Source organism: Meleagris gallopavo, chromosome 1 (assembly GCF_905368555.1).
Source record: "Meleagris gallopavo chromosome 1, MGAL_WU_HG_1.1, whole genome shotgun sequence".
Taxonomy (NCBI): domain Eukaryota; kingdom Metazoa; phylum Chordata; class Aves; order Galliformes; family Phasianidae; genus Meleagris; species Meleagris gallopavo.
The window spans coordinates 82,868,270-82,894,635 of NC_139404.1; the positions used below are offsets into that span (position 1 = coordinate 82,868,270).

A 26,366-nucleotide genomic window follows, 5' to 3' on the forward strand; every position below is an offset into this window, starting at 1 on the left:
TTAAATGATGTGGCTGAGCTAAATCAGTGGGCATTTACATGGGAATTTAATGGAGACATTTATTGGGAAGATTGTGTTTCCTGTATTGATTTGTTTTAGGCACCCTACCAAATAAGTTACATTTGCCTGGGAATGTACTTGACAACTTTTTAAAGATGAAAGAACAAGTAGAATTCCATTCTAAATCTTTCACAGGATGTATTTATGTATCTTTTTATAGCGTCAGGGTTTTTTGGAAGACCTTATAGTTATCTACTGATCATACCTGCAGAAAACACTAAAATCTGTTTCAAAAAAGTCTTCAAAGTCGATAGAAAGACTTTGTTGCTTTTTAATAAAAAGACACAGAGATGTGGTACACCTGGGACCAGTGCAGGCAATTAAAATATGATCTCAAGCCTCTAGCAGGTCATGAGCACAGTGTTGTCTTTTTCAGGAGCTGAGCATTACAAGAGTACTGACCACAGTTCCTTTGCTGCAGCAGTCTAGAGGAGTAAGCACTGAAGTGACCAAAAAGCCATCATATCCTTTTCTTATTTCTCTTGCAGAGTGCAATAGTTGATTAAAAAAATTCCTGATAGCTTCCTTTTTAGCTCCTTGGCTCTGCCACTTGGCAGCTGCTGAGTGCAGTGTGACTTTGGAGGCAAGCCACTACCAAAGAAAAGGTGGCTTGTGCTATTGTACGCTGTTTTTACCTAACGACTCCTGGCTTCTGTTTGGTTTCAAGCAAATGGGACATATTTAAAATAACTGCAGATGTCATAAAAATGTGCATCCCAGTGTGGCACAAGGAGGTGGCGATTCAGGCACAATGGTGCTTCTGCATGGAGGGGCCCCTCAAACATCTGTGTGCAGGCGGCAGCAGGGAGAGGAGGAGCATGCTGGAGGATCAGGGCAGGTACCTGTGCTGTAGAAGTGGAGGAAACCAGAAGTACTTGAAGGAAATGTATAAGCAGGAGGAGGAATGGCTGTTTACAAGGGTGGATAGTGATAGAAAAATGGGTGGAATGGTTTTAAACTGAGACAGGGGAGGTTTAGGTTAGATACCAGGAGGAAGTTTTCCACGCAGAGGGTGGTGACACACTGGAACAGGTTGCCCAAGGAGGCTGTGGATGCCCCATCCCTGGAGGCATTCAAGGCCAGGCTGGATGTGGCTCTGGGCAGCCTGGTCTGGTGATTGGTGACCCTGCACATAGCAGGGGAGTTGAAACTACATGATCATTGTGCTCCTTTTCAATCCAGGCCATTCTATGATTCTATGATAAAGTGACAGAAGTGGTCTTACTTAAAAATCTGAACAGAAATAGGTGGAGTTCTGCACCAGAAAACAGTGACGCTGCCTTTAGCTCTATCAGCTATTATTTAGCTATTATGTCTCATGTTTACCTCAGTCACTTAAAAAGGTTTGTGCATGAGTGTGCAGCACCAGCCCTGCACTGATTCAGACTACTGACAGCAACTCCACAAGAAAACAAAAGGGCAAGGCAAGGTGTTTCACGCAGCTGGCAGTGCTGAGCTTCCTTGCACAGAAGTCCTTACAGGAATCTCACTACGCTGAGGGCAGAGGTGGGGCAGTATCCCCTTGGTGCTCACAGATAAAATAACTGGTAAAAAGGACTTCATGGCAAACAGACGGTGTCCCCAAATTCTTTTTTTACTTATAGTAGTCTCCTTTATCCTCATTTTTAATCACATCACTGTTATGGTCTCTCTAAGCTTCTTTTCTGACATTGGATATTATAAATGTGCTCAAAATGCTGCCTGCAGGCATTTATCCCTATCAGCTGCTGGTTTTTTTGTTTCTCCTCAGTGAGTCTTCCCATGTTTACGACTTTCTCCTTCCAATAATTAGGCAGTACTCCTGTGCATGCTTTCTCTCCACATCTCGCTTTCCTGCAGGAACTCAGTCTGCATGGGCCGAGGCTGCTGTCATGGCAGGGGGATTCTCAGTGAAGTTCAGAGCCAGACCTGTTTCCTCAGGACTGAGGCAAGATTTGACAGTATTGATAAACAGTAGGCACTGTTTTTTTAAAAAAGGACAGCTGGCAGTCCAGCAGCTTTTATCTTCAGCAATTAGCAGTGAGCTATCTGGTTCATTGGTTTTCTCCCTTTACAACTTTTTAGTAGGGTTCTGTGTATACCCGCCCTGCTTTATCTTACCACACCTCACGTGGCCATTTCTGCTATTTTTGCCTTGAGAACAGACAGCACTTCTATGTGGACTTCCTGAGGGCAGGAATTAATGTATTTACTTTGTCAATAATGTCTGCAGATTGTGGTGCCTATTATATCCGGGTCACGTTTTCAATGGTAGCATGTAATATCAATGGTTGGCCTCAGGGCTTTAAAATTTTATTATAAAAAACAGAAGGGCAACAATGCATACCTCAAATACTTCTTATTTTTTGCCTTTCCAAAGGCAATGTTCCTGCACTGAAATTTTCCTTTGAAAGCTGTCCATTACTTTGATCACATCATCAGTGGAGAAGCTGTCAAATTGTGAATCCCAAGGTGCTCAAGCCCTGTTTTGTGTCTGTAGCAGTGTGACTCCATAGGTATGAGTACCCTGTGAAGTTTCTTTCTGAATCTATTGCAAAGTAAGACGGTTTCACCACTGCGTCTCCTCTTCCTCTTCATCAGCAGTGGACTGATGCTCACACCAGCAGCATCTTGCAGCAGAGATGCTCCTGTGTTTATCTGCTAACCCTACAAAATGCTGGACTGTTAGAAAGACTTTAAAGTACCAAAGTACACACAAGTAGTAAGCTGGATAACATCCGTCAGCCCAATTTCTGTTTGGCTCAGACCCTTTCGGTGCCTGTTTGTTTTGTCTTTACTATAATAATTAAAGGAAATACTGAGATATGAGATGAGGAAGGTCACAAACTATTGCACTGAATATGAACTGGACAGTGCCTAACAGCTAAATCACATTTCTCACGGCTGCTTGTTGAGAATAACACAGAATCACAACTTTAGTGTTTATTGATCAGTGTATGGTACTTCTTGTTTCCTGTGCCAGGATTCTTTTTTTTTTTTTAGCAGTGCACGTGATAAAGTACTGTCACTTTTAAGCGGTGCCTGATCTTAAGACCATGCAAAGCTCAACGTCTGTTTCTGATATAGATTAGTACTTCATTATTTTATTTGCAATTTGTCTAAAGTTTATGTGCCTTTAAAATGTCAGCTGTGTTTTGAAGGCTTTCTTACGGATGTTTCAAGTGAAATTTTGAATGCTACGGATGGAAAGCAATTATTTTTCTGTGAATAAATGGTGTTAAGATGTTACTCTCAAGATTTTTTTTTTCTTTTTTTCTTTTCTTTTTTTTTTTTTTTTTTTTTCCCCAAAGTCCGTGCTGTTTATGCCCAATCCCATTATTAGTGCTGTGTAAAGCAAATATAGCCTTGGCAGATGTGGTATCATGTTTCAGAACAAACCTTTGTGGTTAGAAGGGCAAACAGGTCTTAAAATGCTTGAACCTTGGTTACACCAAGCTGTGCTGCAGGTAGAAGTACTGCTCTGGGCTGATTAACAGCAAAACTGGACATGGTATTTGTGGGTAAGACCAAGACAAACATCCTCTTGAGATTGTTTCATGGCTTTTTGATCTTATCTGGTTCTTTCAGGAGAATGCTAAAATGAATGACATTTAACTAAGAAGATGGTATGTGATGAAAGACACAGGGTACTAGGAAGGGATAGGAAGGGATGGGTACTGATTGCAATGTTTCACTCCTTTTTTTTTTTTTCCTTTCCTGCTATGCCAGTAGCTTCAGGGTGGTTCAAAAAGCAGTTCCTGCCACAAGTGGTGGGTATTTAACGTATTCATTTTGGTAGTGCCCTTTAAGGAGTTCACCAGCATGGAGGAAATGCTCATCGTTGAAGCAAGGTTGGGGCGGCACACCCTGGGCTGTAACTTACTCTCTGCAGTGGAACTGCAGTTTATCACTGACCTAGATCAATGAGAAATTAGTTGCCACTTTCGCACCAGCTTTTTGCCATGGGTGAACAACAGGATGAGGGGACATGGATAGAGTGTGAAAAGTTGTTTCCACACTGTAGGGATGTAGCACACATCTCTTAGCCTGGCATCCCACAGCCAACTTTGGCTTTTCGGCTGAGTACGGCACCTACGGTACCTACCAGCCCATCCCACATACATCCAATCTCTCAACTCCCCTCCTCTCATGCCCCTGTGTCTTTTTCAGTGGCAGTCCTTCACGGTGCTGTCCCACTCTAACCCTGCTGAGCCAGCCATGCCACCACAGGGAAGCTAGAGGAAATCAGTCCTTGTGGTCTGAGACGTGACGTTGGTGGGTTGAACGTTCCTTCTAACGACCTCGCTTAATGAAGAGAGGATCCCTTTTTCTTTTTCTTTCTTTTTTTTTTTTTTAAAGATATTTAATAAGATATTTTTTTCAAATCAGTACAAAAATTTTAAATACAAAATTATTTGCTTTTGACATATCTCATATATTCTGGAAACATACCAAAGTCACCAGTGGCTGGTAAGCTGTCCGTCTGTTCCTGCCAACGTTCCATAAAATTTCTGAGATAAAGCACCACATTATATCACTGGAGTCCTTAGTCAATGTCAGACTGCATTAAACTCTGTATTTAAATAACAGTAATGCCAGTTAAATCCAATTTTAGTTCTGCATGAAAAATCTAGTTCATTTTTGAATCAAAAGCAGTAGCGTTAGCTAAGACATGGAAGAAGTGAGGAGCAATTAACTCTTTCAACTAACGTAAGTGTGTGATGTGCAGCACTGTACAGGGAAACACAGAGAAGGACACTGTCGTTTTTTAAATTAATACTCTTGAGGTGAGATTAGCACCATTGATGAACAGACAGTTCTTGCATAAAAGTCGCTTTTCCCAGATACAGAAAAGACTGAGGCCTGCAGATTCTCCTAGACAATTGGTAACATATAAATAGGGATTGGAAATCAGCCGTTAGATAAAACGAAATTCACGGATGAATTTGTGTGATCAGCATTGCGGATAAGGTTACTGGTTGATCTCAGGCGATGAGTTAGTTAGCAAACAGAGCTACTTCTACTTTGCCTAGTGATGGAAGAGTAAACTGATTCCATTTTGGCTGAGTGGCAGAATATGTGTGTCCTTTTGCAAGCTAAAAACCTGCAGACTGCAGGTTTTTAGCACGAATACGAGAATCCATGCTAATTTATACCACCCTGCTGCATTGCCACGTGTCGGCCACGATGTCTTAATCACGTGGCACAATGCAAACAGTGAAGTCCTTACATGTGGTCTGATCTACCGCATCTGCTTCAACGGTGCGAGTACAGATGGAGGCTTTTTGAAGGTGTTGTGGTGTTTGGAGGTGAACCCAGTTGCCGCTGGAGTAAAGCGGTGTGCTGAGTCCAGAGACCCCTGGAGAAAGCTCTTAGGGAACGGTTCTGCTGTCAGTATTCCTTTTCCATAATAAACAAATTGCTTAGGAAAAACAAAAACAAACCTGTAGGTATATCTTATATAAAGGGAAGAGAAGGAAAGCTCTCTAGTAGGAGAACCTCCGCTTGTCAGGCAGCTCTGCTGATGAAAAAACCCCACCACCACCACCAAAATCCCCCCAAACAAATAAAAAGCCACTCATTTTTTTTCATGTAATGGAGACTGACCTACTTTGTTTTCAGTCGCTGTTTTTCATCTCATAACTGTGATCAATGCATCAGTCAAATACACAGCAGGAGTGAGTGACATAAACTGATTTGAACCTTAATATTGCATTATTGTGATGAAATGAAGCACGGCATCACAGAAATATATAATGTACAGCTAATATGTCCCCTTTGGGTACGAAACAACTGTTTATGAACCTGATACACGCCTTTAAATATGTTCACCACGTTTTTTTTTTTTTTTTATATCTAGCTGTGCATGTTAAACTTTGTATTTTCTTTTTAACAGAATGGTCCAAAATGGTCATTAAATGCATCTTTTGTGGTATAAGAGTTTGAAGCAGAGAAGAAAGGTTTAGATTTGTGTGTGTGTGTGTGTGTGTGTGTATTTGTGTTTTGTTTTACATGGGATACAATAAATATCCTGAAAAAGATGAGTGAACGTATTGCCCAGCATAGAGTCCTGCTGCCTGCTCGGATGGCATCTGAACATAAACCTTATCTCCGTGCATCAGCTGAACAACAGCACTCCCAGAGGCTTGGTCCAGGAAGCCCTTCTTGTACTCATCGTAGGTGTACATCAGTGGCTCGTTGTTCTTGAACAAAGCCACCCATACGCTAGCACCTTTACAGTGAACATGGTAGGCAAAGTAGTAGATCCCAGGGATCTCACAGGTAAAGATCCCTGTTGCAGGGTTGTAGTTCTGCCGGCCGTTGTAGAGGAGCTTGTCAAACTTCACCGGCACACCGACCCGGGGGAAGGGAGTGAGGAGCTCTGCCGTGAACGCAGGCATCTCGTAGACAGCGCCGCCAGCCTTGCCCTTCTTGCCTGCATAGCCGTAGGGGGGCTTGAGGCCATCTATCCCTGGCCCCACCTCGGGCAGGTACTGTCCCGCAGCTGGTGGAGTCGGGGGGATGATTACTGGGGGTCCAGGTGGCCCAGGGGGACCGGGAGGCCCCTGCAGGCCCGGCTGGCCAGGGGGACCAAGTGCCCCAGGCTTCCCTGGAGGACCCTGCAGCCCTGCAGCTCCAGGTTTTCCAACACCAGGAAAGCCAGGAGGACCGGGTTGGCCAGGTTCCCCCTTGGCCCCTGGCAGCCCTGGGGGGCCAATAGGGCCACTGGGCCCTGCGATGCCTGGGATGCCTGAGGGGCCCTGAAGGCCCTGGGCACCAGGCAGCCCCGGCTCACCCTTTGGCCCCACCAGCCCTGGCACACCTGGTAGCCCCGGCAAGCCCTTGTGCCCTGCTTCTCCCTTGGGCCCAGTGGGGCCTGGCAGCCCCCTCAGCCCAGGAGCTCCCACTTCCCCAGGAAAGCCTGGCTTCCCTGGGAACCCCTGCAGGCCTGGTTCGCCTTTGGGGCCCACCGGTCCTGGTGGCCCCACAGCGCCGCCTTCTCCTTTGGGTCCTGGGAAACCGACGGCACCTGGGGGGCCCATGATGCCTGGCAGGCCTGGTTGGCCAGGCTCCCCTGGTGGCCCCCCCATGCCTGGAGGCCCTGCATGGCCTTTTTCCCCTTTGGGCCCCAGAGGACCAGGCAGGCCACCTACCCCACGCTCACCTTTGGGGCCGGGAAAGCCTGGCTTACCGACCCCAGGGAGACCTGGAGGGCCTGGCAAGCCTGGCAAGCCTTGCTCCCCTTTGCCACCTGGGAAACCTGGCTGACCAGGGATGCCATCTTGGCCAGGTTTGCCAACGCCAGGTAGGCCAGGAGGTCCTTGCATCCCAGGGACACCTGGAGGCCCCTGTAGCCCCAGCTCACCTGGGGGACCAGGCTTGCCCACAGGGCCCTGAGGGCCAGGGAACCCCACCATACCTGGCTTCCCCACCCCTGGCAGACCTACAGGGCCGGGGGGACCGGGCAGCCCAGGTGGGCCCTTCAGCCCTGGCAAACCCGGGATCCCAACACCCTTCTCCCCTTTTGGACCAGGGATCCCAGGGACCCCGGGGGGCCCTTTCATCCCAGGTTCACCCTTTGGACCTGGCTGTCCCTGCAGCCCTGGAGCACCCGCTTTCCCTATTCCTGGGAGTCCATGAGGTCCTGGTGGTCCCTGTGGCCCCGGTATCCCCATGGGCCCAACCTCTCCTTTCGGCCCCATCTCCCCTCTTGGTCCAGGTGGTCCCATCACCCCTGGTTTCCCAGGCATCCCTGGCAAACCCGGCTTCCCAATTCCTGGATATCCTTGTGGACCCGGTTTTCCTTTGGCTCCTGGCACGCCATGACCTGGTAATCCTGGTGGCCCTGGTGGTCCTCTTGGTCCAGGCTCACCAGGGGGGCCTTGCTCACCCCTCAAGCTGCGCATGGGTATTTCTGGGTAGGGGAAGAAAGAAAAAGGAAAAGGAAAAGATAGGAGTGTGAATGTACAATCATACAAAGTACAATTCACAACTCTTGAAAAACACAAAGGCAATTTTGAACTGAGCATGCTTCATATGGTTCCTCTTGGTTTTGTGGTAGCTGGAAAAGTCCAGAAAATTACTGGCTGATGTTTGCAATTAAGATGTTCTTGCTGTTTTGCTTACTTCCAACTTGTGTGTGTTTCTGTTTATATGAAAGAATTGTTTTGCATCCTCTCTGTTTGCTTTTTTTTTTTTTTCCCCCACATAAGAGCCATTTAATAGCATTTTCCATATGTACAATATTAAGCAGTGAAATCTGACTTTTCTCCTGTATTACTGTAGACTAACTTGTGAGTAACTAACTTTCAGAAGGATGCAGAAGCTGTGTGGTGTGATTGTGTGGTAGGAGTAGTGTTGGCATAAGAGTACTGTTGCTGGAAGGGCTTACATTAGCAAGATCAATAAAATAAAGTTGTATCAGTAAGAAATTTATGTGTTGGTATGACTGCATTTTCACCAAGGCTTTAGCTTCCTTTAAGATACTACTGGAAACCTGCAGCCTCACTCAGCATTGCTAAACTCAAAAAGTTTTTGGCATAGACATGGCTAATTAGAGCTCCCTCTAAACCCTTCATAAAATGCTTTATATTATCCCAAGCCATGTTTTTATTTGTGTATGTGATCATGCAGCATTTCAGGTAAAGGTGGTGCCACATGGGAGCAGTTGTGCTGGGGTCTGGTTGCTTTTTTGTTCTATAATGTGAGAAGAATAATGTGAGAATATAAAGTGAGAGTTTGAGGTTCAGTGAAAGAAGAGGTTTTGGGGCAAGAGATCTGACTGTTCTTTAGGAGGGGAAAACCCTCACTTTGTATGTTTTGCATTTGATGCACACAGAAAAAGTCCTTTGCTCACAAGATGATTTTTTACCGCAGAGAGTTATTTTTGTTCAGATACTCCAGAAATAGACCCTGAAACCCTCCCTCTGCCACTGAAGCCAGTGGAGACTGTGGTTACTCTGAACTTCTAAAACACAAAGCATTAACCATCTGAGGTCGCACAGACACATGCTGTCTCCAAAAGGGTTGTGTGGGCATTGCTAGTTTGGATGTTTTTTGTTGCTTTCTTAAATATCCTCATATTTTCCAAACTTTCTTTACTGAATACTGAATACTGAAAATGCTTGTAGGTGCAGAGCTGTGCAGTAAGTCCTGTGTGCTCAGCACATCAGTGCCATAGGTAATCAACAGAAAGATGACTTAGAGAGTCAGAAAAGCAAATCTATGCCACATCCAGCTGACAGCAGCCCACTCACCTAGGGGCAGACACTTATGTGTGGAGTGTGATAGGGCCAGGCTGAAGAGGGACCTGCCTACCTTTTTCTTTCTTGGCAGCCATGTCTTTGCCAAGCATTGGCACCTGGGGAACCTCCTTCATGTACTGAGGCAGGTGGGGGTACTCCTTGCCATACTGCATGTGGGGCACCTCCTTGCCCATGTGCTGCATTGGGATGCCTTCCTTGCCCAGCTGCATGTGAGGTACTTGTTGTCCAAGGGCTTGGTACTGGGGCACCTGGGGCGGCAGCTGCTTGATTCCATAGTAGACACCACCCTGAGTGGACCTCACCAGCTGCAGGGAAATAGCAACAGCCACTGCCAACAGCTGTGTGGGAATGAGCAGCACAGCCATCACCTGTGGGAAAACAGAAAAAATCACAGTTGGCAGAGATTGTTTTCTGCTGTTACGAAGACTTTGGACCACGTAGTGACATCTCGCTTAATTCTTGTGTTTTGCTCCTGTTCTGAGTTCTCTGTTAATTTGCATTTGGAGAAGGGCCTGCTCTTTTTGTAGAACATTATCCTTCACTTTCTCTGAAATCTAATCTTTCGGTGGTGATTAGTATGTCATTATTACTGAGGAAGGGTAATTTAAAACTGTGTAGGAAACAAGGATGTAATCATCAGCTGGGTGTAAGATAGGAGAGCAGTGGCTGCTGTGTACCTTGACTTCAGCAAGGTTTGGCACTCTCCTACAACATCTTTGTAATGAAACTTAGAAAGTTCGGGATAGATGAGTGGACAGTGAGGTTTATTGATAAGTGTCTGACTGGCAGCATTTAGAGGGCTGTCATCAACGGCACAGAGTCTGGTTGGAGGCCTGTAACTAGCAGTGTTCTCCAGGGGTCGGTGTTGGGCCTGGTATTGTTCAACATCTTCATCAGCAACCTGAATGAATGGATGAAGTCTGCCAAGTTTGCTGATGATAGAAAGCTGGGAGGAGTGGTTGACACACCGGAAGGCTGTGCTGCCATTCAACAAGACCTGGACAGACTGGAGAATTGGGCAGAGAGGACCTTATGAGTCCTCTAGTATAGAGCAAGTATAGAGTCTTGCACCTGGGGAGGAATAACTGCATGCATCTGTACAGGTTAGGGGCTGACATGCTGGAGAGAAGCTTTGCCAAGAAGGACCTGGGCATCCTGGCTGACAGCAGGTTGGCAATGAGCCAGCAGTGTGCCCTTGTGGCCAAGAAGGCCAGTGGTATCCTGGGTGCATTAAAAAGAGCGTGGCCAGGAGGTCAAGAGAGATGATCCTCCCCCTCTGTTCTGCCTTGGTGAGGCCACATCCTGGAGTACTGCGTCCAGTTCTGGGCTCCCTGTTTTAAGAAAGACAGGAATCTCATAGAAAGAGTCCAGTGGAGGATAACAAAGATGATGAGGGACCTGGAGCATCTCCCTTGTGAGGAAAGGCTGTGAGATCTGTGACTCTTCTGTCTGGAGAAGGCGGAGAGGGTATCTCAGCACTTTTATAAACATCTAAAGTACAGGAGTCAAATGGATGGGGCCAAGCTTTTTTTATTGGTGCCCAGTGGCAGGACAAGGAGCAACAGTGCAAACTGGAACTCAGGAAGTTCCATACAAACACCGGGAAGGACTTCTGTACTGTGAGGGTGACAGAGCAGTGGCACAGGCTACCAGAGAGATGGCAGAGGCTGCTCTGGAGATATTCTAACTCTGTCTGGACACTTTTCTGTGCAGCCGATGTAGGCAATCTGCTTTATCAGTGGGGTTGGATTCAGTGACCTTTAGAGGACCCTTCCAACCCCTATAACTATGAGTTGTAATTCTGCCATTTCCCTATTTCTGCTCTTCAGGAGGCTTTTCTTTCCGTCTATGTTGTCAGTGCTGTCATTAAAACAACCAACAGAACGTTAATATTTTCAGTAACGATCCTAAACAGGCAAAGCAAGCCACGGAAGTCAGAACGGAGAGCAAACAAGCCGAAGAAGAAGCGAAGTACAGGCGAACTAACGCTAGGTGGAGCGGACGTCACACGGCTGCCCTCCGCGCTCCCTTCCCGCGCCGCGTGGCGAGGAAAACGGAGCGCGGAGGCTTTGGGGTTGTGGCGCAGCTCAGTCCCAAGCGCCGTGCCGGCAGCCGAATGCTTTGGCCGCGGGGCTTAGGCCGCGTGCAAGCCCAGCCTGCACTGGGGCAGCGGTTGAGGCTCGTCTGGTAGCTTGAGCTGCACCATGGCCCAGAGAGACTTTCTTGGAGGGCTCTTCTGTTGGCCTTTCTGTGCCTTTCCATACCACAGCTAATAACTATTCTCCATCTGCTTGCTGCCGGTGGGGTAACGCTGGCTCAGTGTGCAGGGAGCACTCCCTGTTGCTGGAGAGCGTGCAGCTCTCTCAGGGTCTGCTCTACTCGTGTGTTGGGAAAATCGCCGTGGAAGCTTTTGAAGAAAAGCAGTACAAGGTGCGGGATAATTTGAGACTGTTGTTGAAACCTAAAAGTATGAAGGGCAGGGCGGATTTGGAAGAATGAGGTTATTAAATTAGTGTTTTGGCTACTTTGCTGTTCTGGTGGCCAATTTTTTTGTTTTTTCTTTAAAAAAAAAATTGCTTTGGTGGAATCAGTGGAGAGGGAAATAGGTAAAATTCCTTTGGACTTAATTTTTCTTTTTGTTTTTATTGCAAGATGTGGTTTTTGTGTGCAAGTGGGAGCCATTTGAAATAATTGAAGTAAATTCTTATGGAGAGGCACCAGTCTGTCCACAGTATAGAGGGAACTAAACCTCTCCATGCTTGCCATACCCGGCCACACCAAACCTCTCGCAGTGCACCTGCAGGCATGACTGCACACACATGAGGTGCTTTTATGTGCCCCTGTGTGTGGAAATTCTGAGGGCAATCCAGCCAGAGCTTTGAGAGATAGGAAGGCTCCAGAAATGAGGTGACCTCATTACATCTGTGTTTCTTTCAAGTCTTTTTGACTCATCATAACCAAAACAGCATGGCCTGGAAATGACAGATTGCTTCTAATCTATTGACTTTGGCTGGGGCCAGTGGCTGTGGAGTGGAAAGTAGGGGGTGTATTTACTGAGCGACCTTGGGCCTTGGCTGACATCGCTGTGGGAGGAGGTCAGCGTCTCCCCAGCGGCCTCACACATGCTGTTGGGGTCTTGGATCCACTGCAGGAACCTGGGAAGGGGCCGTGCTGGTTGGTGGCCGTGCAGCTCCCACAAGAGAAAGGGTCGGGCAAAATTAGCCTCAACGAGCATGATGAAGCCACGTGTTTGACTGCTACTGCAAAATGCCTCTCAGCTGCTAGGAAGCTATTAGCGTCTTTAAATACCTAGAAGCTGCTAAAGATCTTGTCTTGGTTTTTAGATAAGTGTGTAGATCATGACTGTTGGTTAGGTCCATTGGAGCTTATGAATAGCAAAAGCAGATTTTGACAGCAGCGGCACAGTTTAAGGACAATACCAGAGACGGGAAGAGAAAAATACATGCTGAAGATGCAGCCAAAGTGTAAGATTCTCCACACCCTTCATCCATATCTCAGCAATTTCGGGACGATCTCCAAACACAGTATGATCCAATGTGCTTTCAAAATTATCTGTCAGCAGAGTGATAAGCTGACTTTGGAAAGGGATTTTCCTGGGATAGTAGAATTTGTCTACGTGTTTATGGCAGGTGAATCCATGTGTGCATGTGCCTTTAGAGAAGCCAAAGACTTGAAGTAAGCAAAAATTTGCCTAAATTGTTTGAATGTCTGAAGAAAGAGAGAGGAAAAGCTGCTGTGTCCCAATGCACAGCCAAGCATATGTCTCTCTCTCTCTAACAGATGCAGTGTGGTACATCATTTTGCTCCTGTCATTCAGATTGTAAATATTTTGCTTTACCTAGGGTGGGTCAAGCAACTGGAAGGCAAAGGAAAATTATCCCAAGCCACAATGTTTAACTGCTTGTGTGTGAATGCATGTGGATCTCTCTGTGGGTGAGAGAGAGTCCATGGAAAAAAAATGCATTTTTATGGGCAAAGCTCAAGTGAGAACATTTCTCAATAATCTCTTTGGTAGAGCTTTTCTCCTGAGAAAGCTGGGGACCTCCCTTAGGCTGTTTGTGTTTGTCAGCAGAAACCGAAGACAAAACAAAATGTACCAGCACTCATAATTCTTATATTAGTGTGAAGAAATAATGGCTGTTTAGCCTAATTGGGTGAAGAATGTATGGAAAGAGTGATGCCCGTCTAGACTTGAAATCATAGGTGGTCTTGCACAGGATGGAAATCAGACCTTGAATAATCAGTTGTTACAGGGAAATGACTGCTTTGCAATCAATTTTTGGGCTCCATATAATTTACCAGTGTCTCATGATCTGTAGGACATTTGCCCAAAGGCTAGTTCTACTGGTTTAAATTGCCAAGATATTGCTTTTGAGCTGCTGGGTTTCTCAAAACTGCACAAGGCATGAGGAGTGTATCACAGTGACCTGAACTCTTCTGCCCTGGGGTCCTTTCCATGGGGGAGCTGCGGGGACCTGCTCCCCCCTACACCAAGGGCATGGGCTGGCCAGTGCCAGTGCCGTGTGGACATGACTGTTGGAAAACTCACAAAGTAGGCGTCCTGATGTCTCTGGGTGGTTTGCACCCAGAGGAGCGATACTAAAAATATTTGGTGCCAAAAAAGCTACGTTTTCCACAATGTTTTTGGCTTGAGATTAAGAATGGTTAGGAACTTCTAGCTACTTTAGGATTATCCTTGATAACTAATCACATTACAAACTATTTACAGAGGTGTACTCAGGGATGGCTCCTTGTCTTGGGAACTGGGGGTTCCAATCCCACCTGGGGCCTCCTGAACCTCACTCGAGTCTCTCCCTGTCTACAGAGGAACACAGGGACAGCAGAAAGCCATAGAAGCAGCCATTAAAGTACTTCAGAGCGAGGAGTAGCACAGCTGTGTGGTAGAGCACTGGCAGGTTCAGAGGCACGACAGCTCTCCCTAGAGACCCCCCTAGCTCCCAGCTCACAGACAGAGGTAAGTGGCAGCTGGTGCTAAGCCAAAAAGAGGCTCACTACAGGTGGTAGTCATTTGCTTTCTTTTTCATTTCTGGTGTTACATCAGTAACAAAAAAACCTATACTGCTACCATGTTGTGTGACTTTGTTCCTTAAACCTCTGGGTTACACCTGCGAGCATGTGGATACCTCCACCTAGCTAGCTTTCTTCTGAGAAATGTATCACAAAATGACAAGAGCAGCCATTAGAGCTTTAGATAAGGTGATTGCTCAGTACCAGGGAGTGGCTGGGGTGACTGCCACTGGGAAATGCCTTTATTTATGAAGAATCAAGTAAATGGGGTCCTCATTCTTGGAAGCATCATGGCAACACATAAGTGACTTGAGCAGTGTCCTTCCTAGCACATTGATGTCTGCAGTTTTCAGACTTGATTTTAAAACTTAATCTCAGCTAAAATTAATCTGCATCATTAGTCCTCAGTGACTTTGAGGAGTAATTTGTCCATCACTGAATACTTTCTGAAGGGATTTGGGGATGCACTGTACTGCACAAAGGTTGAATTTTAGTGACAACTTGTATTTTCAGGTGCAGGAAAGACTGATAGCTTTCTGCTTGCCAAATAATTTTGTTTGCTTAGTGCTTAGGATGCCATAATACATGCTTTACCATTCGAAGGTGAAGCACTTTTCTGCCTTTCTGTGCCAAACAATGTTTTATGTCATTTGGACAGATGTTTTCACATTTGCAATCAAACTAATTAAACCTCTAATTTAAAGTTTCTTTTTGAATGTTCAGTCACAACCCACATATAAACAGGAAGTAAGGGCAACAAAATGCAGCTTGGCATAAAATTCCCCTCAAACTTCCAGAACATCAATTTAGACTCGCTCTACCAGTTTAATCTTAAACCTTATTTTTGGCAATAGAGAGAATAAAGGAGGTGGGGAGGTGACCCCACCCGTGGGCTCCATTGCACTGCCAGGAGGAAATAGATCTTTTGTGCCAGGCTTAGAGTGTCCTTCACCATTTTGCTTCTGACAGTGCTTGGTGCTACTGAGGACAACAATGCCTGGTTCTTCTGGGTGAAGAGTTTACTTTGCCAAAGGGCCTGAGAACTCAGCAGGGAAGTCCAATCATAGCAAACTGGAGTTTGTTGAATGTAGTGCTGTATCGTCTCCCGTGAGATTCCCCCACAAAGATCAGGTTTGTTTACTTTTTGCCTCCCTCCTTTTCACTGCCCCCTCCAAGGAATCAAAGTAGTATTGAGTGTTTGTGCTCTGTTTGGGTAACTGAGAAACAGCTATTGTTCAGTATGTGAAAAATAAATTAAATCATTTTGCTGAAGGTCTACAAACTGCAGCTGATTACCATGTGGTATTTAGTAAATCTAAGACAGTCATACCACAGATTGTCACAATAAACATTTTTAAATGCACACATGCATGAACTTGCTGCAAGCGGGGAATACTCAATACGTGGCAGATGCTATTTCTGTCTTTTCAAATCAAAATGATGCCTGAAGTTGCTTTCCTGGAGAAGCGTGAAAACATGTCAGTAAATGGCTTAATCTTAATAACAGATAATCATCTATAAGCTGCCTTTTGCTTCATGGCAATTACACGATCTTTTCTCTCAATGCCTGGGGATATTTCCATTTATTCATTTGTAAATCCATTTCCAAAGATGAAGCAACCGTTCTGCTCCAATCTTCTTCCAAGTAGATTTGTGCATGTGCTCAGCCTGGATAGTGAGCTGGCTATCTGGATGGAAATGGCACCCTTTAACTGACCCCTTTCCTACTTTCAAACAACTTACATTCGTGTGAATGTGTCTGTAGCTTTTGCTACCTATATTTGCCTACCTGCAGATAGTTCTGTGTGCATGTCTGTGAAAGCACGTCCTGTGATTGGAAGCAGCAGATGGGAAGGGGAAGAGAGGCCACATAGACCTAACTGTAGTGTCCTCGGTCTTCTCTGTGCACCTGGAGAGAGGACCAGCTTAGGGGAATGTTAGCATAAAGCATATGACTGTAATTATGGGATTAGTATTAATTATGAGTTGGATTTAGCAAAGACCTGCCTTTGAATACATTTTCCTGCCGTGCATCATGTGCTTGAATCCTCTGTCTAATGCTCTCTTCTGGGCCATTTGCCTGCAGTCTTGATCAGATGGCTTCGATGGAGACACCTTCACTACTGGCCAGGCCACTGCCCCATAAGGCAGCCACACACACATAGTGTGTGCAAAGAGTCTTCTCAGGGATATCTGCTGGTTTTACTCTCAGAGAATTTTTATGAATGGAAGTATTGTACTAAAAGTAGGAAAATCAAAATACATTCTTTGTGGAGGTGCACTGATTCCTAAAGAGGCCAACAAGGCTCAGCTCAGGCCGCATGCATATATAACATAGTCTGGTTCAGGATTTTCTCTCATGACTCTGAGAAGACTGCTTAGAGGGGTAGCCTGTTATAAGCTAGTAGCTCTCAGAGCATTAAGGAAAGCCTGTCTGTAGGTGTAAAAAAAGGGGTGTGGTTTAGTCTCTGTTATCAGTGACAAAACAGGGATTTCTTTCTGTAACTCTTCTCCCTTCCTCTTTTTTGGCATTGCTCATTGATGCTGATTAAGTTTGAGTGTTTTTCAATGGTCCAAATGGGAGCCATTAACCCCTAAAAAGGTGTCAACATCATGAAATCTCACTGAGTGTCTAATTCTGGGTACAATCTTCTTTGATTGAAGCCTTGAAGGCCAACTATATCCCAGGCTGCATTAAAAGAGGAGTTGCCAGCAAGAAGAGGGAGGTGATTGTCCCCCTCTACTCAGCTCTTGTGGGACCCCATCTGGAGTGCTGTGTCCAGGCCTGGGGCCCGCAGTACGGGAAGGATGTGGAACTCTTAGGGCGGGTCCAGAGGAGGGCTGCAAAGATGATCAGAGGGCTGGAGCACCTCTCCTATGAGGGAAGGTTGAGGGAACTGGGATTGTTTAGCTCGGAAAAGGGAAGGCTCTGGGGGGACCTCATTGTGATCTTCCAGTACTTGAAGGGAGTGTAAAAACAGGAGGGGGAACGGCTGTTTATGAGGGTAGATAACAACAGGATAAGAGAGAATGGTTTTAAACTGAGACAGAGAAGGTTTAGGTTAAATATTAGGAGGAAGTTTTTCACACAGAGGGTGGTGAAACACTGGAACAAGTTGCTCAAGGAGGCTGTGGATGCCCCATCCCTGGAGGCATTCAAGGCCAGGCTGGATGTGGCTCTGGGCAGCCTGGTCTGGTGGTTGGCGACCCTGCACATAGCAGGGGGGTTGAAACTACATGATCATTGAGGTCCTTTTCAGCCCAGGCCATTCTATGATTCTTTCTTACAGAGAAACTTCATTTGATGTGTCTCTTCCCACTGATTGTACTGTAGTCTTTGCAGCTTGCATTTACTATAACAGTTCTGGAGTTCTTGAGCTCTAAAGTCAGAAATCTGTGCAGGACTGAAGTATTTGGCTTGATTCATCTGAAGCAATTTATTGTTTCTGTGACTCCTGTTGCAATCCTGTGGCCTTACACTGCCTTGCCATAAAATTTGCTTGACTGCTTCTTTCTGAAACTAACAAAGCACAGCATTGCCTATTCACTTTACCACTTTGATGGTATACAAAATCTGTTTTCTTAGCTTTCGCCCTCGTGCTTTTTCATATTTTTTTCTTTCTAAATAAATTCAAAAGGATTTGGAGACTCCATTTTGGATTGAATTGTTATTGCTTGCAGTATTTCCCTTTGCTCTGCTTTGATGAGCCTGTCAAGGGAAAGATCAGTTCTTCTCTCCCTTTTTGTTGTTGTTGTTGTTGTTGTTGTGACCTGACTTTACAACACTTCAGAACCCCAGAGTCCCGGTCCAAGGGAAATATGAAAACATATATGGAAGAAATGTCTGTAAAATATTTTTCTTGAAAAAAGCCTGCTGTCTGTCAGAGGATTTTTATTGGGAAGTTATTTGCCACTGAAAGATTCCTGCCCTTTGCCTACTTTCCGTACCTTTGCTTAAACAGTGGAAGAAATAATCTTGCCTTAGAAGGTTAAGCATACAAGACTATGCCACTCAGATAAAAATCAGTGAAGGCTGTTTAAAAAAATCATTTAGTAACAAAAATTTCCCTATTTTATTGTCAAATGCTGCAGATATTGTCATATTTGTTAGGACATGCTGATCTCAGTCATGACCTGACACTGCTTCATTCCCACAAATCAAACAGATGTTATTCCATAATCCTACTCCCTACATGGGCAAGTCTTATTTTCATTCTTATATGTCTAGATGAAGACTAAGATGACAATAACCACAGCTAAGCACTCATTCAGTTAAAATGCTTTAAAAACTGGGCTGGTTTTTCTTTTTCTTTTTTCTTTTTTTAAACACTCTGTTTTTTGGGCCAAATGTGTGGGCTAACATAAAACTGGAAGTTGATGGATGGTTGTCTGGTGGATCTTCCAGTGCATATTTCTTCCTAACCTGGCTCTCTGGATCCAGCTATATCAAAAGCTCTAACATACGTCTCTGCACTGCCATCATGGCTGAACTGCGCACTGGCCTTATGTTGCACCACAGGAGGTTCAGGTTGGATGTTAGGAAACATTTCTTCTCAGCAAGAGTGGTGAGGCATTGACACAGGCTGCCCAGGGAGGTGGTGGAATCACCATCCCTGGAAATGTTCAAGAACCATGTAGCTGTGGCACTGAGGGATGTGGTTAGTGGGCATGGTGGGGCTGGGCTGGTGACTGAACTTGGTCTGTCTTAGCAGTCTTTTCCAACCTTAGTGATTCTATGATTCTATATATCCCTATACCACTCCAAACAGATCTGCCTATAAGGGCCACCATCAAAAAACTATTAACCTGAGTTTTGAAACACTCAGCATAGATTTGATTCAGTGAATATTGACAGTAAATGTTTATCAGGTCTGTCAAAAGAAAAATAATAGTTCTGAAAAACACATACACGTGCAGAGCTCTCCTTCACCCCCAACAAACTTATTCTGGATCCATGAAAATATACATCTGTGCAAAATAAGGAATTAATTGACTTAGAGCCAGATTCTCTTCTCATAGAAACAAATACATTGTGTCCCCTCAACTTAAATTGCTTTGGATTTGACCCCTAAGATGCTACAAGATAGTATTTATTTCCTATATGCAATCCAATATGCTGTGGTTCAAAGGACTTGAAATTACTGTATCTATCACCTTGGAATAATCCAACCAAGAGCCAAGGGAGATCAAAGCCAAGCACTGGAGACTAAATACTATCACTTGCTTAAATCTCACAACGCTGCTCCAAGAGAAACAATACAGAATGTTCAGCATAAACGTTTGGACTCGTGATTGGTAACTGTGATACTAGTGAAAATGAAAGGTCATAAAAAATGTCTGCAGTGGGAACTGGCACTTGCATTTCATGAGTACCATGGCCAGGGTGGAGGACTGCACTGGTGATGGTAGGCTGAAGAACCTGATGCTACTAAACTTCTCTTCTGGAGCCAGTGGGGGCACCAGCCTCATGTTGGATGCTGACAGCATTACAAAGCAGAGGTGGGGTTGGAACTGCGCAGAAAATAGGATTGAAGGGAAAAATTAAAGCACTTTAGTCAATAGATGAAATTCAAGTCTCTGATCAGAGACTGATTAGCTGTTGCCAAAGCTTAGAGACAAGCTCTCTTGTGTCTTTGGTCCTCCATGGCCTCCTGCACATCATTGCAGCTCACCACCTATAGCCAGCTAGCTGGGTCGTGCCTCAGGGTAGAGAATGGGTGTGTTTGTGCCCTTTGTTGAAAGAAGGAATTAAACCCCTCTGCTGCAGCCTGAGCAAGCATGTGCTTGAGCTGCTGATGGCACCTCATGGTTTGAAGGAAAAATTTGGCACCCACTTTTGAAAGAGGATTATGGGCTATGAGCTTCATATGGAGGGACTTGAGCCCGTGTGCAGCCTTCACCAGAAGGCTCCTAAAGCCACGAGAGAGCTAGGATTTAGGATGAAGTGCAATCTTCAGCTTTTCCTATTTGGCTGGCTTAGGCAGCTCCTCAAACAGTGGCTTTTGTGAATCCCCCTCTGAGGCACTTAACTCCCTTTCGCACATGCACGGAGTCCAGACATCTAATTCGGGCATGTGGACTCCATTACGGGGCCAGATGCAAACATCCCTTCATGGATTAGGATCTGAAAGATTTTAAATCCCATATTGTCAATCAACTAAGGTGTCTTTTTTTCCCTGCCTGGTCCTCCTTTTGTTTTAAAATCTGGATTTTTTTTTGAGGCAGATACATATTTCTTTAATTCATCTTGTATCTATTCAAAGGAGTGGTAGAAGCATGTGCTAGCTTTGTGTTCCGGGGGTGATGCAGTTAACACAACAAAGACTGACTTCAGGAGATCTACAGTTACAGAAATCATTGCACCTCAGTAAAAATCCTATTCTTCCCCACAGACTTTTTCCACCAGATTCTTACTGCTGAGCACTGGAGCAAAAGATTCACGGCAACCTCCAGGCCATGGCTTAACCAAATCCAAAATAAGTCCACTAGGCAAATATTTCACTTACAGGGAAGCGGTATTGGTTCTCCAAACAATGGACTGTGGCTGTCAGCAGTCTTACAGGGACAGCTGGTTTGTTTTTGACTGTGGCATGGGGTACCCAGTCTAAGTTCGTTTTTTTGCTAGTTTGAGAAACTAGCTCAGATTTTCAGATGTTAGCAGAAATCATTAATAGAAATACTTCTAAGGGACTTTGTGGAAGACTCGTTTAACTGCACAAGAACAGTAGGTGCTATGGAGCACATAATTGTAGTCCACAGGCTTAGAGTTTGGTTAGAGAGATGCTTTCTTAGGGCTGAGCTTTTTGTCAAATTTGCAAATTTTCCAATAAAAGAATTGACAGGTTGGTTAGATCTTACAGGATTGAACCATACTCACAGGCTGTGCTAATAGTTATCCAGGTACTGATGTTTCCAAAATATGTATTTGCAGCTTTGTGAACCCAAAAACCTTTGGCAAGCACCAGTACTTAAGTAGAGTGAAATCTGGCCTACGTGTAGAGCAGCATCACTTTGTTGCTAAAGTAATACTGGATGGCAAAATGCTTCTAGGAGCCATACTAGTAAACCTTAAGAGTGTCTGGGGATGAAAGTCCCTGCCTGTAAATGCACATGTGTATGCATAAAGATGAAAAGCAGTTAGAACAATAATACAATCATAATAGTAATAGTAATAAAGCTAAGCACCAGAAACTCCAAAGTCAGCTTTGCTGGTATTACTGCATCTTTACCATTGTGTAGCATAACCATATTGCAGCACTGACTGGCTGCAGCCTGAAGAATGCCTGAAGGAAAGCTGTGCTGAGATCTGAGGCACAGAGGTGAAGGCATTTCTGAGCTCCTAGTGATTTTGCTGAACTCTGCTTGCAGCTGAGGGGCAATCTAACCTCTTTCCTCTGAGAGCTCCTAGATAGTGAGGAATTGCGGGCATCCCTATTTGCAGTGGACAGCTCTTTCTTTTGAAACAGTTTTCATCAGAGGTTTTTGAAGGTAATGTTTCAGGGAGGGGATGGAAGGCAGAATTATAGTTTTTAGTTTTTCATCCCTTAAAACATTGTATGCAAAATGTACAAACTACTGACAGAAGTCAATGCTGTTACTTTTAAATGCAGATTTGGAAGGATCTGTAGAAAAAAAAGTATGCTTCTCTTTTTCTTCTTTTTACCCTCAAAGGAACACCAGTCATCAAAATTGCTGAGAAAGTAAAAAAACACATACACACAAAAACAACCAAACAAAAGTCCCCCGAACTCAGCATGCAGTATCTCATTTTTTTTGTCAGTTTTATTTTTGCCTATTTAGGCTCTGGACTTGATTTTCTCCTAATGTGTGCTTGTACAAAACTCATAAATCACCTTTGGTAACTGCAGTTAACTTTTTCTCTGCCTCTCCTTTTCCTGAATTCCTTGTTTTATCTCTCTTTTATCTATGACTAATGGCTACACCTAGTTTCATCCTGTCTTGCACTTGTATGTATTCCCCAAAGGAGGCGGTCTTCTAACACTTTTAATATAATATTAATGATTAGGTGCTGTTGGGCCTTTAGTTTGTAACAAAGTCCTTATCTTTATTAAATTTGACACTTACAATAAACTTGTCTTCAAAAGACTGAAATTATTCCAGAGTGGGATTTGTGCTTTTTTCCTCTTCCTTTCACTTGCAGTAATCAGTATACTGAGACCATACAACCCTATTCTACATTCACAGTATACTGATAAATGGCAGAAGAGAAGATAAACCTACTTATATTTCCTTTGAAAATGCAAACTTATTAACACTATATTATTGAAAAACTTTCCTGGCTAGTAGGAAACTTGTGTCTTATCAGTTCCCATGCATCGAGTACATTGGTAAACATATATATGTATATATAAATACATATAAATGTGTGTTAAAAAAAAAGAGGAATAAGATTTCCTAGAGTTCAGTAATTTATGCCTCTACAATAGTAAAGAAAACCCCATATGATCTGTAACAGATTTTTCTCAAGTGACTTGATTAATCACTTCCATGTGGCAGCTAGCAACATTAGAAGCTTGTGAAATTCAGCAGCCAGGGAACTGGTCACTTGTGCAGATTGGCAAGTTGACATTTATAGACAAGCCCATTATTTTTTTAATGAGAGCTATAACCCGTATCAAACTCGATAGTTTTTAGATATTTTTATACGTCTCTCAAACTATACACTTAAATACCCAGGCAGTTAGCCATGCATTTGACCATGGCTTGTCTTTCTTGATCAAACAAAACTAAATGAGAAATTTGCTCAATTAGGAACTGAAGAATTTGGCTGTTTTACTAAATTCTTGGCAGTAGGCAAAATCTGGCCTTTCCAACAATAAGTGCCAGTGCAAAATATTTTGGCGAGGAACAAATGTCGAATTAGATCTACAAAATTCCCATTTTCAGGCAGTAAAATAGGAATCACTCTGGTTTAAATTAGCTTAAGGACTCCCAGACCCCGGTCTACTGTTGCGCAGTGAACAGGTATCCACTTCTGGCCCTTGCTTTATGGTGGCATGTTGATTGCAGAGAGGTAATTCCTGCATACATGCAGAATAACCAACATCACTGAGTCCAGGTATTTCCCTAGATGAATTTACTGATAATGGTGATATTATGCCAATTATGATACTTAACTGAATCATGAATCACAGAATCATAGAATCAATCATAGAATCATAAAATCCTAGAATGGCCCGGGTTGGGAGGGACCTCATGGATCATCAAGCTCCAACCCCCTTGCCTCAGACAGGGCCACCAAACTCCACATTTAATACTATACCAGGCTGCCCTGGGCCCCATCCAACCTGGTCTTGGTGTTGGATCAATTTGATGTCACAGATGAACAATGTTATTTGCCTAGTGCCTCTGAGCTAAAAGAAAAACTTCCTAAGATAGAAGAGCTGGAAGATAAGTGGGGGAAAGCCTTCCCTTTGATCTTCCTTCCTTCCTTCCTGTCTTCCTGTCTTCCTGTCTTTCTCTTTCTTTCTCTCTGTCTTTCTTTTTTAAGGAAATGTTTTTTTCTTCTTATCATTTGTATCATCTATTCAAAACTATCCCAAAATCTTCCTGGAAACAGGACTGAAGATGTCATGAGAACAGACATTATTTCACATATCTGGTATCTTTTATTATTATTATTTTTTTGACTGGCAATGAAGGTCCCCTTTAATTAAATGAAAGCAGTCTTTTAGTGTCTGTTGATGTACAATCCTACAGGCAGTAGGAGAAGGAGGGAACAAAATGTAAAGTAAACCTATAAATTAAATTGAAATGCATACTTATGTTCAGACTTGACTATTGTTTTACAAGGAACTCCCTAGAAGACGAGTGCGTGGATCCCATTTCCTGCAGGAGTTTGCTTAAAGCACTCATGGAACTGACGCATCGTACTTCAAAGATTTCTAGTTTAGCAAGGAGCAGGGCTGTAAATGTTCTGCCCGTATCATTCACCATGGCTTTGCTGATGCTATCAGCCAGCCCACTTCATACCTGTGGAAAGGACTACTTCTCTTTGGCCTGCTAGAGAGCTCTGCAGGCCAAGTGTCAACACTGCAATCAGCTCTATAAATCTAGGTTATTTGTGCTGGAATTTCTTTTGCCATTGTGATGAAGAAATTATTGAGTTGCAGGACTCCACCAGTACATACGAAGCTCATTGAATTCTATTCTCTAACGAAAGCATTATTTCGTAAATGGAAAAAAAGTATAAATGTAAGCAGATACATGTGGTTTTGATATTTGGACCCATTTAATTATATCATTAGTTTTGCCAAATAACATGACATGGACAAGTTAGATGTTAGTCTTTTTTATAATTTAACCCAAGTGATCACGTATATTGTGTGCTGGCTACGCACAGTATTGTGTTTGATCATTGTCCAACCCAAGAAAATTGGTGCATGAGGGGACCCAGGTCTTCGAAACGTGTTGAACTCATTACAGAGGCACTTCAAACTTACTCATTGTTCAGTCTTGTTCACTCTTGGTGATGATGCCTCACTGACTAAAAGCAATAAAGCAATGGTCCTAAATTGAGTTAGTTTGGAAAGAAATGCAGCAGTGCCACACTTTTCCCTTTTAATATAACATAGAAGATTCTTAACGAAGTTAGAAGGCTACCATGTTCTAAAACACACATCTATAGCCTTGCTCAGCTGTGTGCTGCCAAAGCACAACTGTAGAAATGAGCTGAGGTGGCAGAGTCCAGGTCCTGAAAAGCCAATTTGTTTTTGTGTTTCTTTTTTTACTTCAAGTATAACACAGCTGCAATCCCTGAATGTGAGACTGATGCTCTGAATCAAAATGGTGAAACAAGCACATGCTGAGTCTTCTGCTCCTTCTTTCCAACAGTGGAAAAGAGGGGATGGGATTAGAAAATGATAATTTTAAATTGTGATAATTGTTCCTGTCTCCTAGTAGGAAAAACTGCCCCTTGAAAAGTAAGTAAATACCTGATTGATTTTTTTTCCCTATGAACTCTTAAAGACAGACTTAGATGTGCCAGAATCTCTGGAAAAGACAAAAGGTGGATTATAAACTGTCTAATATTGCTGAATTAGAGAATGGATTGACCCCTGCCTCTGGGAAAAGTGACTACGCAGGACTTGACTCCTGTTTACTTGGTCGCATCACAGCATGATGGCACGGGTGGCAAAACTCTGGCTGTGAGCCTCAGGCTGATCTATCCAGACACCATTGCTCAAGCTGCCGACTCAGACTGTAAAACAACTAGAGGATTTTAAGCATGTGTGTAAGGCTGTTCAAAACTACCTCTCTGATCCTGGGCAAGTTGCTCAGAGTATCATTTTTTAATTTAATTATGGAAAAGGCAGACCTAACCTACCAACCTCCGCTCTGTCTGCATGTGTATATACAGTGCCTGGTATTTATCTCCAGCTCTGACTTTTTTTGCGTGGTCCAACCTGTACTGAACATCAAGGTGCTGCAACCTGGCTGCCTGGTGGTACCCATGCTACTTGTTTTAGAGTTGGACTTAAGCATTGATACTTCTGCAATATGCTGGAGATCCTCCTGGTCTGCAGTACGGATATTACCACATGTTCTGTGGCAATATTCTCCTGTTCCTCATTTGCAAAATGGTTCTGACACTCTTTACTTAGCTCTGAAAAGCATTTTAATGAGAACTAGAGTGAGTAATCAGCCTTTTCTTATCATTCTCTTGTTTGTTTGTGTCTAACACGTTTATGCAGAGAAGAAACTTCTGTTGGCAGTAAGCTCTTTCATATACTGCATTGTTTCTTGGTCTCTGTGAACCTTTGATTTGAAATAAAACCACACAGAGACCACAAGCCATACTTGGTGAGCAGACACATTGATTCAGGTTCTCTTCAGGGCTATGAGACCCGAAAGTATAAAATTGCTCAAAATATATTTGTCAAGAAGATGAGCGCTCAAGATAAACAATGTAGTAGAGGCCAAAAGAGAAATTAAAACAGGACATTCCACCCATATAGCTTGCTTAAACAAAGTCAGATGGATTTGTCTCTT

General features: G+C 43.9%; 1 protein-coding gene across 2 annotated transcripts in view; it reads right to left on the reverse strand.

Annotated features, from left to right (window-relative positions):
• Positions 1 to 5,914: 5,914 nt before the first annotated feature.
• Positions 5,915 to 26,366, reverse strand: part of COL8A1 (collagen type VIII alpha 1 chain) — an 85,036-nt gene continuing 64,584 nt past the window's right edge. For both annotated transcript variants that reach the window (XM_085238335.1, XM_010719996.4), the window contains 2 exons: positions 9,358 to 9,673; positions 5,915 to 7,954 (listed from right to left, as the gene is read on the reverse strand). In XM_085238335.1, coding sequence (XP_085094461.1) covers positions 6,048 to 7,954; positions 9,358 to 9,670 — 2,220 coding nt within the window. In that variant the 5' untranslated portion in view covers positions 9,671 to 9,673 and the 3' untranslated portion in view covers positions 5,915 to 6,047. The remainder of the gene's footprint in view (positions 7,955 to 9,357; positions 9,674 to 26,366) is intronic.